General features: G+C 48.8%; 1 protein-coding gene across 1 annotated transcript in view; it reads left to right on the top strand.

The window, feature by feature from the left end:
• The window catches only part of syne2b (spectrin repeat containing, nuclear envelope 2b), a 138,137-nt gene that overhangs the window by 108,586 nt on the left and 13,862 nt on the right, over nt 1-15,689 (top strand). Inside the window, exons 99-114 of the mRNA XM_084013806.1 lie at nt 95-220; nt 318-488; nt 585-721; nt 807-1,011; nt 1,370-1,552; nt 2,145-2,255; nt 2,744-2,901; nt 2,983-3,130; nt 3,202-3,296; nt 3,371-3,602; nt 4,415-4,609; nt 5,507-5,632; nt 6,665-6,820; nt 7,714-7,872; nt 8,670-8,836; nt 14,253-14,415. Of these exons, the coding sequence (XP_083869932.1) occupies nt 95-220; nt 318-488; nt 585-721; nt 807-1,011; nt 1,370-1,552; nt 2,145-2,255; nt 2,744-2,901; nt 2,983-3,130; nt 3,202-3,296; nt 3,371-3,602; nt 4,415-4,609; nt 5,507-5,632; nt 6,665-6,820; nt 7,714-7,872; nt 8,670-8,836; nt 14,253-14,415 (2,532 nt within the window). The remainder of the gene's footprint in view (nt 1-94; nt 221-317; nt 489-584; nt 722-806; nt 1,012-1,369; nt 1,553-2,144; nt 2,256-2,743; nt 2,902-2,982; nt 3,131-3,201; nt 3,297-3,370; nt 3,603-4,414; nt 4,610-5,506; nt 5,633-6,664; nt 6,821-7,713; nt 7,873-8,669; nt 8,837-14,252; nt 14,416-15,689) is intronic.

Raw genomic sequence — 15,689 nt, 5'->3', positions numbered from 1 at the left:
CAGCCGATAAATACCGAATTTTCCATTTCAGGCGTAATTCTTTAGTGGTGAAGGTTGAAAAGGCTGTCTGTTCGTCTCCTCGTGGTGCGTTCAGGCTCTGGATGAGAAGATCAGACAGACGCGTGCTGCTCTGCAGCAGCTGAGAGAAGGAGGAGGAAACTGTGATTTCATCTCTCAGACGGAGGAATCCATGCAGGCCTGTGCAGCTCTCACACAGCAGGTCAGCAACACATTATTATACTTATTATACTTTATTATACATGTAAGAAATGGTTTCATGTTTGTGTTCCCCTCCCTGTTGCTGGATCCTTTAACAGCAGGTCTCGGTGAGGCGGAGGCTGATCCAGGACCAGCAGACGTGGGATCGGGTGGAGGAGCGGCTGAAGGAGATGATGCTGAAAACAGCGAGGACGTCTCAGACTCTGGAGGACCTCAGCGTCCCTCAGCTGTCGCTGCAGGCGCACAGAGACGTCCATGAAAGGCTGCAGGTACGAGGACCTCATGTAGACCTGTAGACCTGTAGACCAGGTGCTTCTGTGCAGGAAGAACATTATTCACATTCAGATCTCGTTTTCGTGACGAAGCAGCTTCTTCACGACGACTCCGGAGCTTCAGCGGCCGAGTGGGACGAGCTGAGTGGAACCGCCGCGTCCCTCGGAGACGCCATCAGTCCGGCTGCCGCCGCCCTCCTCGCCGAGCAGATGGACAGACGGAGAGAGAGGTGAGATGGACAGCGCACACACACACACACACACACACACACATAAACAACATCACCCTCCTCAATCGAACCACTCCTCCTCCAGTTGGGCCGCGGCGTCCGTGGTGTTGGACCGGCAGCTCCAGAGGAGCGGCGGCGTCCTGCAGGCGTGGGACGTCTACGCTCGGCTGGCGGCGTCTTTGTCCCGCCGACTGCAGACGCTGCAGAGTGATGTCATCACGCCGCTGAGCGGAGCGCCGGCCGATGATGTCACCGTGGAGCAGCTCGCCGCCGCCGTACTCAAGGTTCAGGTGAGAGAGAACGAATCAGCTCGAAGATGCTTTTGCTTTTCATGTTGATGATTATTTATGAAAGTATATATTTGTTCTGTTTTTTTAATATTTTGGTCAAACGCAGTTTAAAAGTTAGTTCTGGAGCTTTCAGCTGTATCTCACTGACTTCCTCAGAGGAAGACATTAATATAGCAGAGTTCCATTTTTGAAGAGCAGCCTTTATCTTCTTTATTTCTCACTACTTCTACTAATAAATACAATGAATAATAATAATAATAATAACACTAATACTACATGCTGTGAAAGTCCTCCGGTCCTCCTACTTACATGTCTGTCCCCGTTTGTCCCCGTTTGTCCTGGTCCACCTCGTCCCCAGGCTCTCCTGGAGAGGACGGACTCCCTGCACCCTGACCTGGAGGGGGTGCTGGAGGCCTCCAAGGACTTAGTGGGTCGTCTGGAGCCTGCTGCTGCCGGTCTGGTCCAATCAGAGAGCAGGATGTTGTCGCGTGGCGTTCAGCAGCTCAGACAGATGGTGGCGAGGAAGCTGGGTGACCTGCAGGTACGACCTCATGGAGGAACGGGTCTATTTGTGGACGGAGGATTAGTGGAAGTTGTCCTTTTACTGGATCCTGTTACATTCATACCTCATGTTTTTACATTATTGTTGGAAATAACATGGTTTTCTGTCAACTTTGTTTCAATGATTCTTTTTACATTATTAGTGTAAAATACAGTTTTTTAAATTCACTTTTTCAATACATACAAACACAGTGGTGCACAAAGTTGCTGTTAAGTAGTAGATGAACGAAAAATAAAATAAAGGGGCATATTTTCCTAAAAAGAACAAGGTGTATAAATATTTTCTTTCTTCCTTTATTAACATCATATGAAGCTCCAACATCTCAGCTGAATGTGTGACCAGGTGATCCGTGATTCTTCTCTCAGAAATAAAATAAAATAATACCTGTGGATGATTTATCATATCATTGCTTCATTGTTTTTAACAGTTTACATTCTAGCCAGATTATTCATGTTCTAGGACCTGCTCTTTGATTCAGGCTGCTTTCAGAGCCTTACTGCTTACCTAACCTAAGTGTCACACTGACCTAGAAATTAACCTGGATGTCCGATATCTGCGTGTCTGCGTGTAGGAGGAGCTGCAGCGGCTGCAGGAGGTCGGAACCGTCCTGGAGTCTCTGGAGGGAAACCTGGAGCTTTGGAGGGAGCGTCTGCAGGAAGTGGCGGCCGGGAAAGCAGAGCAGGTGAGACCACGACGCTCTTGGATTTGTTGTCGTGTCAGATTTATTGTGTTTTCTGTGGACGTTGTTGGAAATAAGAGTTTGTGGAGCAGATGGGACTTTTCTGGAAACGTGCATGTAGTTAGTTATTGTGATTTTAATGGTCTTATTCTGTCAAGATAGTTAATGATCATTTTATAGCTTTTCCAGAGCTTTCTGTTTCCTCACTTGAAGGAGTTTTCATCTCATGTTGGTGTGAAGTTTGCAATTTCCCAGAAATCTCAGAACTCTTTAGAAGTTTATTTGTTTTGGTCGTAGGTTGGAGATAAGGAGGATATAAGAAAATCTGATATTTAGGACTCCAGATATAACCATGAAGATGTGTTGGATGGGGATTATTTCTTTGCATAATTGGTTTTAGTCCACCGGGGAGGAGACTAGAATATGTAACATGTCCCATCGTGAAGTCCAGACTGTTGTGATCCCCCTGGTGATCTAACCTATGTTTCCAGTCTGGCCTCCTAGAGCCGAGCGGCCTGTCTGCTGACCTGGACGTGCTGAACGAGCAGAGCTGCAGCCTGACGCCGCTGGGTGACGCTGCAGCGCGCCGCCTGCGACGCCTCAACCGCTGCTGGGCCGACACCGCCGCCGCCGCCGAGGAGGCCTGCAGGTCAGATCTCACACCCGTGCATGAACGTAAAACGTGAAGTAAACGGCGCTTTAAGATGACGCGTCGTGTGCTGCTGCACAGCGAGCTGCAGACGGAGGCGCTGAGGCGGCAGAGCTTCCAGCAGAAGTGCGAGAGCTGGATGTCCTTCCTGCAGAGGATGGAGGATGGCCTCGCCGTGGACGTGGCCGGATCCTACGCCGGCCTCAGACAGCAGCTCTCTACACACAAGGTATCACACTCCGCCAACACACACACGCTCAGTAACACTCAGATCTGACCCCGGCCCTCCTGGTGTCTCAGCGGTTCCAGGCGGAGCTTTCCGTGGCGCACCAGATCCTCCACTCGGTCCTGACTGAAGCTCTCCAGCTGCTGCAGAAAGGAGAGATCGAGGACCGGTAAGCAGGCCGGACTCTCAAGTGTGTTTGAGTTAACCTTTGACCTCGTTGACCACCCTCAACGTTTTCTCCAGGAGCGACTTCATCCTGAAGCTGGCCCAGCTCAGGGAGCACTGGCAGGGCGCGGTGCAGCGGGCGGACCAGCGGCGCTCCCTGGTGGAGGGGCTGGTGAAGCACTGGCACCTTTACAGCCGCAGCCTGAGGAAGCTGCAGAGGTTCCTGTCGGAGACGCAGACCCTCCTCCCCCCCGCAGGCCCCGCCCACTGCAGCCTGCAGCAGCTGAGACGCTCCCTCCAGGACCTCCAGGTGAGTTCAGTGCTCCCTCCAGGTCCTCCAGGTGAGTTCAATGCTCCCTCCAGGACCTCCAGGTGAGTTCAGTGCTCCCTCCAGGTCCTCCAGGTGAGTTCAATGCTCCCTCCAGGTCCTCCAGGTTAGTTCAGTGCTCCCTCCAGGACCTCCAGGTGAGTTCAAGGCTCCCCCAGGTCCTCCAGGTGAGGCGTCGACAGGGAGAATACGTGAGGAGATACGTTTGTAAAAATAAGTAAGAAAAGCAATATTGGCAAAGAAAGTAAAGTAACATTACATGTTTTTAGTGTCTTTCCTACAGAAGTGGGAGGAGTTATATAGTTTGATGAGGATTCATTTATAGAAAATTTTACAAAATAAAAATAATTGTAAAAAATATCTTCAGCTTGGTATTAATTGTTAGAGTAAAATAGACAAATAAGAAGGAATGAATAAATAATAATAATACACAAATAATGAGTAAGAAATGAGTACACTGTTTGACCTTCCACCTCTCTCCCTAAAAATAAAATAATATTTCAGACTTCCAGAAACAACCAAACAGTTGTCTGTATATTTCCAGGCCTGGGAATCAGGTCTGTGAACTGTTCTCAGGTCACATTAACATGGACGTCGTGACTAACTGCTGCCTGACGGCTGATCTGGGAACGACCGTCGCTGATTACATTTCCATCAAAGGACAAAGAGACGAGCGTTTCCTGTCTCTGTCTTTGAACAGAAGAGACGGGATTTGAATAGATCATCGCGAGTGAAGATATAAAAACGAGTTGATCAATGAACAGCTGATTGTTGCTCTCCTCCCGTCTCCTCAGCACACGGAGCTGCTGTTCCAGAGGTACCAGTGCAGCTTCATCCACACCCTGGAGGTGGGCCGCCAGCTCTTCTCCATGGGGGACGACCAGACCCAGACCCGGCTGCAGGCGGACCTGGGGGCCCTGCAGGAGGAGTGGGACAACCTGCACAGCCTGCTGGGTCGCAGGATGGACCTCACCGAGGCCATCGTCAAGGTAACCTCCGCTGGAGCGATGCGTTCAGGGACATCCGTCTAGCTGGGATCTCACTCGCCCACGAGTCCCTGAAATGTTGGACGTTGATCGGATCTACTGTGATTAATATCACAAATATTTAGGGTTTCACTTGGTTTTTAGGATTAGGATCTGGTCCTGGTCTGGGTCTGGGTCTGGGACTGGGACTGGGTCTGAAATCAGTCACGTTTAATGGTCTGTTGTCAAAGAGCTTCTAGTGCTGCAGGAGAAACATGGCTCTGTTAACATCGTCGTTGTGAATTTAATATTTGGGTTTTTTGGACTTTTTGGAGTTATTTAATTTATTAAATAATATATTCATTTTAAAGATGTCCTTTTGGACTCGCTGTGTTTTTGACATTTGACAGACAAATGATTAATCATTAAATTGGAAAATATTAATGAAATTACAACTTTTATGGATGTTTTAGTGAAACAGAGAAAACATCCAGTTTTTTTTATTTGGAATATTAATTAATTTTGGCCTGTGGGAGGAATATTTTAAAATTTACAAAAAATAAATCAAAATGTCACTTTATCACTTTAAATCCTCAAGAAAAACATATATACAGTATATCAATATATTTATTTCAAACGGCTTGTGAGAAATGATCCAATCTTCCTATGAAGTGATCTGTTTGTGTTACCTGCTGCTCCCCTAAAGGGGGCGGGGCAGTGTGACACACATGCCCCTGAGCCTGTCCCTGATTGGCCCGTTCACTAATCCGTCAGTCACCTGTGGCTTCTTGACGAGGTTAATCTCATCGGCTGTGATTAACGAGGACGCGTTCAGGAAGTAACGCTCGTCGTCAAAGCCAATCAGCTGTCAGAGAACCCAGCGTGGCGTCGGTCTGATGAAGGCGTGTTGTCGTCCCTCAGAAGTGGGAGCGCTGCGAGGCGGGACTGGCAGACAGCATGCTGCAGCTGAAGGACGTGAAGACCAGACTGAACGAGTCCATGCCCGAGTCCGACGACGGGCTGCAGGACGCCCAGAGGTCCAACCAGGTAGATCTGCAGACAGCTGCTCACACGAAAACACAGTAATATCACATATTCATGATGATGATGATGAGTCAGCAGTTAAACATCAGTGGGTGGAGCCAATGGCTGAGACATAAGTCAAAGAGGATGAATTGTTTTAATAGATTGTTTCCATGACTTGTTGCTTCTTTGGCTCATTTTCAGGAACCAATCAGGTTGTTTCTGCTTCTAAAGCAGCTGTTCAGGATGTGTTGAGTCAGGAATGTTTTCCCTTTTTGTAGAAAGATGAATCAGAATGATTTATTTATTTTATTAACATTCGGCAAGGCAGTTTGTTTTGATTAGCACCTTTCAACAACAAGGCGATTAAAGTCCGTTACCAACAACATTAAAAGCAAAAAATGAAAAGAAGAATTTAAAAGCAATAGAAATAACAGTATAAGAAGTTCATATTGTTACTGAAAGGCAGCGACAAACAGAAACGTTTTCACTCTTTAGATGATTTTATTTTGAAAGAATCAAACTCCACCTTTAAGGTTTTAGTCTTAAACCCTGCTGTGCATTGATGGACGGGGATTATTTGAATGTGAGATTATTCTTATTGAAACTCGTATTCATGTCACTTCATAGCAATTAACCGTCATAAATGCCTCTTTTAAAATTATTGCAGTTTATTCCAGGACACAGATACACACAGGAATGCACACTAATAGTGAACGACATCACCGGGTTGTCACTATGACGACCAGAGTGTTTATGGGATGGAGAAACAGGAAACAGAACTACAAATGGCCTCCAGGAGAGCAAAGCCAAGTTTGAAACCGGTTTGACTCAACTCATCCTCTCTGACCCGTCGCAGCCCTGATCCCCCCCCCCTCCCCCTCTAACTCACCCCTCCCCCGCCCCGGGCCTGCAGCCGTTAATCCTCTCTGTGGGCGGGGCGAGAGAGGGAGGGAGAGAGAAAGGGGCCGGGCGGAGAGAGAGACATTAGGGAGTCGCTGTGAGAGGGGGGGTCCCTGACAGTCTGCTGTGGTCTCGCTGTGTTATGGTATGCAGGAGAACGAGGACTCCCTGGAGGACTGGGCCGAGAGCCTGACGGAGCTGAGCACCATGAAGACCGACCTGTCCCAGTACATCATCGCCGACGACGTCCTGCTGCTGCAGGAGCAGGTGGACCACCTGCACTGCCAGTGGGAGGAGCTCTGCCTCAAGGTGAGTCGGGACCCGGGTCGTCCTCCAATCACAGGCTGGCATCCGCTTGGATTTCACTTTATCATTTAGACTCTGAAACATGGAAGTCAACAAGCTCTTTTCACTGATTCTGGCTCCAATCAAAGCAGTCATTCAGTTTGATTCATAGAAAGTGAAAGGTGAGAGGTCACGCCATGTTTAGGGGTTAAATGTGGGTCACCAGGGAAGACAGATGTTGGCTGTCATCTCCTATCAAAACCAGCTTTTTAAGCATATATCATGACAATTGCACAATATCAGACAGTATTATGAATCTATTCATCATCAGCTCTTCATTGAAGTCAAATATTCAGTCAAGTTGAAGTATTCTACATGCATCATTTAGTTCACATTTTCTCTCTCTTTTGAATGATATATTAGTTTTTTCTTCTAAATAATAATCTTTGACTTTGAGGAGACCAACAGGTCCGGGTGGAAGGGGGGCGGGGGTCGGTGGTGAGGGGCATTGTGGGGGAACAGATGGTGACAGGAGAGACATGTTGTAATGAGCTGAGAGGCTGCAGGGCTTTTGTATTGAAATGAGTGTTTTTTGGGGGGGGGGAGGGGCAGCGATCATGCTCACTTTCACTTGTTGCTGTCTGAGTGTTTGTTGTGTGTGTTTGCATCCTGGTGAAGTGTGTGTGTGCTGCTGGAGGTGAACTTCTAGCCTTCAGAGTCCTTAAAGTGACAGAGACACACTGTCGTAATAAAGTCCCTTTAAGTGTAAAGCAGGATTTTATTTACAATTCCTCCTCTCCTCCCGTCTGACGATGTGAGCAGAGGAGGAGAGGAGGTGCTGTCAGCTAAATGTGCATCCCAGGACTAATTTAAGATGCAGTGAGACACGCAGTGAGACTGTCTGTCTCTCCTCCCAGGTGTCGCTGCGTAAGCAGGAGATCGCCGACCGGCTGAACGCCTGGATCATCTTCAACGAGAAGAACAAGGAGCTGTGTGAGTGGCTGACGCAGATGGAGAACAAGGTGGCGCACGACTCCGACCTCAACATCGAGGAGATGGTGGAGAAGCTCAAGAAGGTGGGAGCTCCTGATTGGATGGTTCAGAGCCGATGAGCTGGTTGTTGATTGGCTGTTAACACGAGAGAGGAAATATGGAATATAAACTTTGTTTTTTTTTGTTTTTGTTGACAGGATGTCTTTAGAAAACATGTATCCATCTAAATTTCTACATGTTCACGTATCGTCACCCTCTTAAAATAATGGCCACGTTTTTCAGAAAACAGAAAAAACTGAATCAAATTTCGAGTATGAGCTGACTCAGGCAAAATAATATTTATTATACTATTATTTTAAAAAGGTGACGATATAGAAATCATCTAAAGCTTTTTTTATACAGGTTTGGTACTTGGAAAAGTCATGGAATCTGTTTCCAGGCCTGGAGAAGTTTGGCAAAAGTAATTCCACCCAGAAAGTTTTGGGGAAAAAATCAGGGAATTTGCTTGACAAATAGCCGAGTAATAGATTACATGTGGTGAGTTCCAATCTACATAAGCAGACTTAATTGGTTAAACAGTATTTAAATACTTCATCAGACTTGTATCTTTATTTAAGTTAAACCTTTTCAAGCTCTAAATATGGCGTCCCGCAGGGCACACAGACTCCTGGCTGGAGGTCTCTTACAAAGTCATGTTTTTTTTATTATTAAAGGATAACAAGCAAAGTTTTCTTGAGACATGAAGACTTTCTAAAAGTGTAGTTTGTTTCTGGTTTGATTCCAGGTTTCCAGTGAATGTTCCTTCCTCACTCAATCATCATCATCCTAAATCATCCTAATCACCGGTGGTTTTAAACGTGAGCCTCTTGTGTTTCTCCAGGACTGCATGGAGGAGATCAACCTGTTCAGTGAGAATAAAACCCACTTGAAGCAACTCGGAGAGCAACTCATCACCGCCAGCAACAAGACGAAGGAGACGGAGATCAACGACGAGCTGAAGGACATCAACGACCGCTGGCAGCATCTGTTCGACCACATCGAGACCAGGTAGGAGGGAGAGACCGGGAGGGGGGGAGACCGGGGAGGACAGAGACCAGGTAGGAGGGAGAGACCGGGAGGGGGGGAGACCGGGGAGGAGAGAGACCAGGTAGGAGGGAGAGACCGGGAGGGGGGGAGACCGGGGAGGACAGAGACCAGGTAGGAGGGAGAGACCGGGAGGGGGGGAGACCGGGGAGGAGAGAGACCAGGTAGGAGGGAGAGACCGGGAGGGGGGGAGACCGGGGAGGAGAGAGACCAGGTAGGAGGGAGAGACCGGGAGGGGGGGAGACCGGGGAGGGGGGGAGACCGGGGAGGAGAGAGACCAGGTAGGAGAGAGAGACCGGGAGGGGGGGAGACCGGGGAGGACAGAGACCAGGTAGGAGGGAGAGACCGGGAGGGGGGGGAGACCGGGGAGGAGAGAGACCAGGTAGGAGGGAGAGACCGGGAGGGGGGGAGACCGGGGAGGACAGAGACCAGGTAGGAGGGGGGAGTCTGACTTGTAGCTGACTTTTTCACAACTCGTCTCCCTTCTAGAGACTTTGTAAAGTGGTGAAGTCAGACTTGGTGCTGCAGCATGAAGGTGGAAATGTGTTTGATTTAAACTGGATTAGCAGGTAGTCTGTAGAGTGTTGGTCCTTTAAGGTGTTGATGATCATCAGCCTCATAAATGCCCCTCACATGTCTTCATGTCCCATAAAACCTGTTGGTTCTCTGTTACAAAGCATCCCAGACGTGTTGTTTACAGCTCTGCATCATCCGGTTCACCGTCCACTGACAACCGGATCACAGCTGTTGTTCTACCGAGGATTAAAATGGAAACGAGCTCCGACAGAGTGACGGTGATATTAATCCATAAAGGCGAGTGTGGTTGAGATCCACGGAGGAGAGGAAGCTGCTGAGATGCTCAGAGCCTCTACACTGGGACTGTCGGGAGGAAACCGATGCTGTCATATGAATCTACTGGCTGAACTGTGTGTAGTGTGGATAAGCAGCGGTGCATTGGTGGAAGGTTTTCCTCGTAGTCAAACAGAACCCTCATTATGGTCCCCGTGCAGCAGAGTGCATGCTGGGGGATGGAGTGCTCAACGATTACAGGACAGAGTGATTCTCCTGTTTAGAAGAGTTGGAGTGGACTGTTGTCTCTGAGCCAGGTGGGTTAAACCATCGGGGGGGGGGGGGACTTATCCTCCGTGGGAATAATGGACTTAGATCAGCCATATGGTCACTGAGGTCTCTTCAAGGTCTCTGCACCACTAATACAGGTTTGTTAAGAGTCTGGATCTCTGCTGTGAGATAATATATATATATATATATACCGTAGATGACCAAATAATCGCCCGCGTACAAATACGCGCCTGTGCTCTAATAGCCGCCGGGGTCCGACCTCATTTTGCATAATAAACGCTGGTTCAATTAAACGCCCGGGCGATTAAGTGTTTACCATAGCCTTGCACAGAAAACAAAAGTTTTTTTTTAACAGCACTTCACCGGCTCTCACCTCTTCTGTCAGTCAGCCCCTCCTCTCGCTCTCTCTCTCTCTCTCGCATGCAGGTGCGCGCACACACACACACAGACACACAAACACAGGCGCGCTAGACTGAGGGATATAGGGATATAGATAAATGCGCTAATATACAGTGTTGAAATTACCGCGATCGACCCCCCCTTCCGTTATCATTCATAACACTGCTCTGATCAGCTCCCTGTGTCGCGGTAACACAGACAAACTGTCTTTGTATTTATTGTCTGATGTCAATAAAGATGCGTCGGGGGGAAAAAGTAGTTTTGTTCCAGTGGTGCTATGGTGCTATGGTGAGCTCCTTGTTCTTTGCATGATGGTCTGGTGCTGCTCATTGCAAAAATAAATTGTAGCCTGTTGCAAATACGCGCCTGGTTCTTATAAACGCCTGGGCTCCAAGTCGATTTAGCATATTAAACGCCCGGGCTACTAAATGGTCATCTACGGTATATGTATATATATATATATATATATATATATATATGTATATATCCTGGACCGGGACGAGGTCTGGATGAGGATTGTTATCATGCCTGACAGGGTTGTTGGTTCAGAGACCTGATCTCCGTCTTACACAGCAGAAGGGGGACTGGAGTGGAGAGAGGGAGTGAGACACACAATAGTGGATTTGCCACTATTCCCCCCCCCCCCCCCACAACGAGGCTAAGCCGGTTAATGAGCCGCCGCTGAGGCATGAGCCTGGTGTCTGTGATGGAATGTGCCGTCGTCAAACTGTTGATGTTGGGTTTGATTATCTCAGAGAGTCTAGTTCAGACTAAACCTGTTGGATCCGTCTGTGCCCCCCCAGACCTCCAGGATCCGGATTCTTAGGTGTATTCCTTATCAGTGACGATGTGCAACATGCATCGTTTTATTGAGTGTGGGATTTGTGGCTCGGGATACACCGGAGGGGGGGGCTCTAAGCTGATAAACGTGGTGGGGGGGGGGGGGGTTCTCCTCTGGTCCAGAGTCTGTGAGGACCTCGGTCTCTGAACCTTCTACAGTTATGGTGCGGTTCAAAGGGAGAGAGGGGGCTCGGGGGGCGTTGCCGGCTGCGTCACCCGTTCTGATAACATCCTGCCGGAGCTGCCGAGGATCTGATCCAGAGTCAGCGGCCCTCGGCCTTTTGTGAGCGTCGTCGTGCTGCGCTGACTGCCGACTCACCGGGGGGGGGGATTAGACGCGTTGACTCTGGCCCCGCTGCTCGCCTTTGTCCCCCAAAACAAACCGGTGCTCCGTCACCGGCCCGGCAGCTGCCGTCTGCTGACACCGGCCTTTGTGGCCCTTGGCCCCCGGGGGCCGCCATCCTCTCCCACTCATTGTCATTGTCCCCAACCCTCCTCTTCCTCACACCTGGTTCAGCAGACGCACTCCTTCTCACTTCATTCACCGTCACACGCCGGCGTTTTTAGATTGGGTTTTTTTTGTCGCGTCGGTGATTTAAAGTGCAGCTTTTTCATTGTTTTATTTAAAGTTCATGTTGTTTCTTTGTTTAACGCTGACGTTAAGACAACGCTCACTGCTCCCTCTTCAAGTGGTTGTCGATGTGGTCGTCATGGCGACGGTGGTGACTCACAGTGGTTTGGTGCGTTTGAAGCGGGGATCGTGAGACGAGAGATGGAGTTCATGTTTCCGTGCGTTTGTTTGACACACATGTTATTTATCGGCTGACATGCAGATGTTGAAGAATAGAGATGTTTATTTATTATTACCTATTTTAGTTTTATTTGAGTTGTTTTCCAGACGCGAAGCCGCTCCAGCTGTCAGATATCACATGATCTTTGTGGCTCATTTCTGAATAAAGACAACAAAGATGAAGTCGGCAATATTCCCCGTCTGAAAGAGACTTTAGATTTATGTTTTCTTTCCTTGTGTCCTCCTCCTCCTCCTCCTCCATCCTTCAGTCCTCTGATATACGACTTGCTCTTATTTGAAATGGAAGAAGGTGGCAGATGGAGGTTTTCCACGCTGAGGTTCCCTGCTGGTCCAGGAACAGCTGCACCTGTAGTCTGGACCTGGACCGCCTTTAACGGGCTTCTGCTCCTTTGTTCCCGTAACGTGATATTCCACTTTTCCTGACGTTTGTTTGTCTCCGGCCCAAATATCCACTTTTCTACTCCTGTGAAGTGTTTTTCTAAGTCTTTGTTCTGCTCAGCTTCACATTTAATCACACAGGACCACGGATCTAAAACTTTGGGGTTTATCCACATTTATTAAATCTGAAATCTGTCTATAAAAAGTGGAATTTCAATATATTTTGGAAATCAAATTTCATGTTTATATGTGTGATTACTAAGAGTCAAAGCTTTATTATTTCTAAATATAATTCGGTCCAATGATCGGCACATTAACAAATCTGAAAACAGATTTTCTAAAGGAGCTCCAGATTCTGCGTGTCCTCAAGTGAACCTGTGACTGCATCCAGATGTTTGAGGGAGGAGGAGTAGACTAGAGGAGGGGGAGGGATGGAGGAGGGGGGGGGGGGGGGGTAGCGCTCGGTAGCGGATCAGCCTTCACTGTGGACTCGCCTCCTCGCCAGCCTGTAAGTACCTTTTGCCCTCATCATGGCCCGACGCAACCGGCCAGCGTGAGGCCGAGCAGACAGACGGGTGAAAGGGGAGCAGATCGACTCTTTTGTTGTGAAAGAGGAGGAGGAGGAGGAGGAGGCACCGAGAGCAGGAGCGTGGGGGGATGGGCCGAGCTTTGTCAGTGCAGACGGAGACGCATGCAGAGTCATTCAGTCGATTCAGCTCGTCTGTGTGTGTGTGTCGGTATTTAGGTGGCAGCTCGGACAGCTGGTGTGTGTGTGTGTGTGTGTGTAGATGTGCATCAACACACACACACACACACACACGTGTCATCAGGAGCCAAAACCAGGACCGGGACCCCGTCTAGTCCGCTATATACAGTCTGTTACTGCAGGCGATGGTTGGATGCTGCTCGTTGCTGCTTGTTGCTGCTCGTTGCTGCTCGTTGCTGCTCGTTGCTGCTCGTTGCTGCTCGTTGCTGCTCGTTGCATCGGACACCTTGAATGCTGATGCCGACTGATCCATATGATTTGTTTCCCCCGTGGCAACGTGTTTAACGTCCCGACGCTATGATTTGTGGGTAATTCCTTCAAGTCTTATGGAACGTGTGCATTCAGGGCTCCACATGTGTGCCAGAGGGTCCTGAACCACTCCATGGTTTGACAGCGGATGCCGTCACCATGGTTACGCCCACCTCTTATATACGGTCCACGGTTCAAACCCAGGAACTGAACAGATAAATAAAATCTCAAAACATGTTTCACCTCAAAGTTTCCTCTGAGCGTTGAGTCAGAAAGGTTTAACGTTTTTCCAACTGGTGACCCAATCAGAAGGACTTAACCGTCAACACACACACACACACACACACACACACTCTGTGTTATGTGCTGTGTCACCCTCCCTGTGTCGGTTGGTGATGTGATGTAGGTCACTGACCTGAGAGCTGAACTGGAATGCGGTTTCTGTTCTCCGGCTCATCACATGTAGGTCAGCCTGCAGCGCCGCCGTGACGGCTGCTGGTGTGTCCTTACGTGAGAACGCCGTGGTAACGGTCAGCGAGGCGGCCGGAGCGATTCTCGGATCCTTTTCTATTTGAGTTCATGTGTTTTTTGGGGCTCTGTGAAAAAGGGCTGAATATCTGTAACATAATGGGGAAAAAATGCCCAAATTGCTGAAAATGGAGGCTGGAGCTGCAGAAACCTATTTAATAATTCCATTTTAGAGCAGTCACACCTCAGGAGGAGGTTTGTATGAGTTTGGGATCACGTGTGAAATCCTGCCAGGTTTGTCCCGGCTCGACTTCAGACTATTTAGAGGAAGAAACCAGTTCTCAGACTTCAGGATCTCTGACCAGGGAAACTGTTCCTCCTCTCCGCAGGGTGAGGAAGCTGAAGGAGACGCTGGTGACGGTGCAGCAGCTGGACAAGAACATGAGCAACCTGCGGACGTGGCTGTCTCGCATCGAGGCGGAGCTCGCCACGCCCGTCGTCTACACCGTCTGCCACAGCGACGAAATCCAGAGGAAACTGGCCGAGCAGCAGGTGGGTGAAGAACGGCAGGAGTCATTCAAGTGTGTGTGAAGCGAAGCAATGCTGTGGTAGCAACCTGTCAATCAGCAGGTAAGCCCCGCCCCCTAAAGCATCCCCTGCTTTCTGGTCTGGTGGACTCTAAATGGACCATAATGTACTAAATGAACATCATGCTGGATTGAAGAAGACTTGAAACTAGAGATTGAGACCATAAACTCATGTTTACAATGTTTACTGAGATAATACATCAAGAGAGAAGTAGGACCATTTTCTCATAGACTTCTATACAACCAGAGAGGAGTCGCCCCCTGGTGGCCAGCAGAGAGAAGTAGGACCATTTTCTCATAGACTTCTATACAACCAGAGAGGAGTCGCCCCCTGGTGGCCAGCAGAGAGAAGTAGGACCATTTTCTCATAGACTTCTATACAACCGGAGAGGAGTCGCCCCCTGGTGGCCAGTAGAGAGAAGTAGGACCATTTTCTCATAGACTTCTATACAACCAGAGAGGAGTCGCCCCCTGGTGGCCAGTAGAGAGAAGTAGGACCATTTTCTCATAGACTTCTATACAACCAGAGAGGAGTCGCCCCCTGGTGGCCAGCAGAGAGAAGTAGGACCATTTTCTCATAGACTTCTATACAACCAGAGAGGAGTCGCCCCCTGGTGGCCAGCAGAGAGAAGTAGGACCATTTTCTCATAGACTTCTATACAACCGGAGAGGAGTCGCCCCCTGGTGGCCAGCAGAGAGGATTCAGCCTTAAAGGAAAACACCACCGCATTTCCATACTGAACTATGTTCTGCTCTGATGTTAGACGAGGTGATACATACCTCCCTCTCCTCTGTGCGTGCACTCAATGGCTCTTGCGCGCACTCCGCGCAGCGCTAATTTGCTAGCATGTAGCTTGTCCCAGTATATTCCTTAGGATCCAAAGGGGGGTGAAGTTAGAAGCGACCAAGCACTTCCACGTTGTCCCTATTTAAATACGGTTACGTGAGTAGTTACACGACCCAAGTTTGGTTACACAAAATGAAACATGCCAATTTTTCTAAGCGAATAACAAGGATAACTATATAGTATGGCGGAATAACAACTGGAAGCACTTCGACGTCGGCGCAGTAATATCATCACTCCGCTCCCCCTCTTACTTCCGTCAATAGAACCTACGTGACCTGCACGCCGTCGCCTGCACTACCTGTAGTAGTTTGTGCACAGTTGAGGAAGCATCAGGCTGTAGTAAGATAGTTTGTGAACAATCAAACATCGTGGTTATAACGTGCATCGTACGG

This window comes from Eutrigla gurnardus, assembly GCF_963514095.1.
Source record: "Eutrigla gurnardus genome assembly, chromosome: 7".
NCBI lineage: Eukaryota > Metazoa > Chordata > Actinopteri > Perciformes > Triglidae > Eutrigla > Eutrigla gurnardus.
This window is presented reverse-complemented; position numbering and strand designations above follow the sequence as displayed.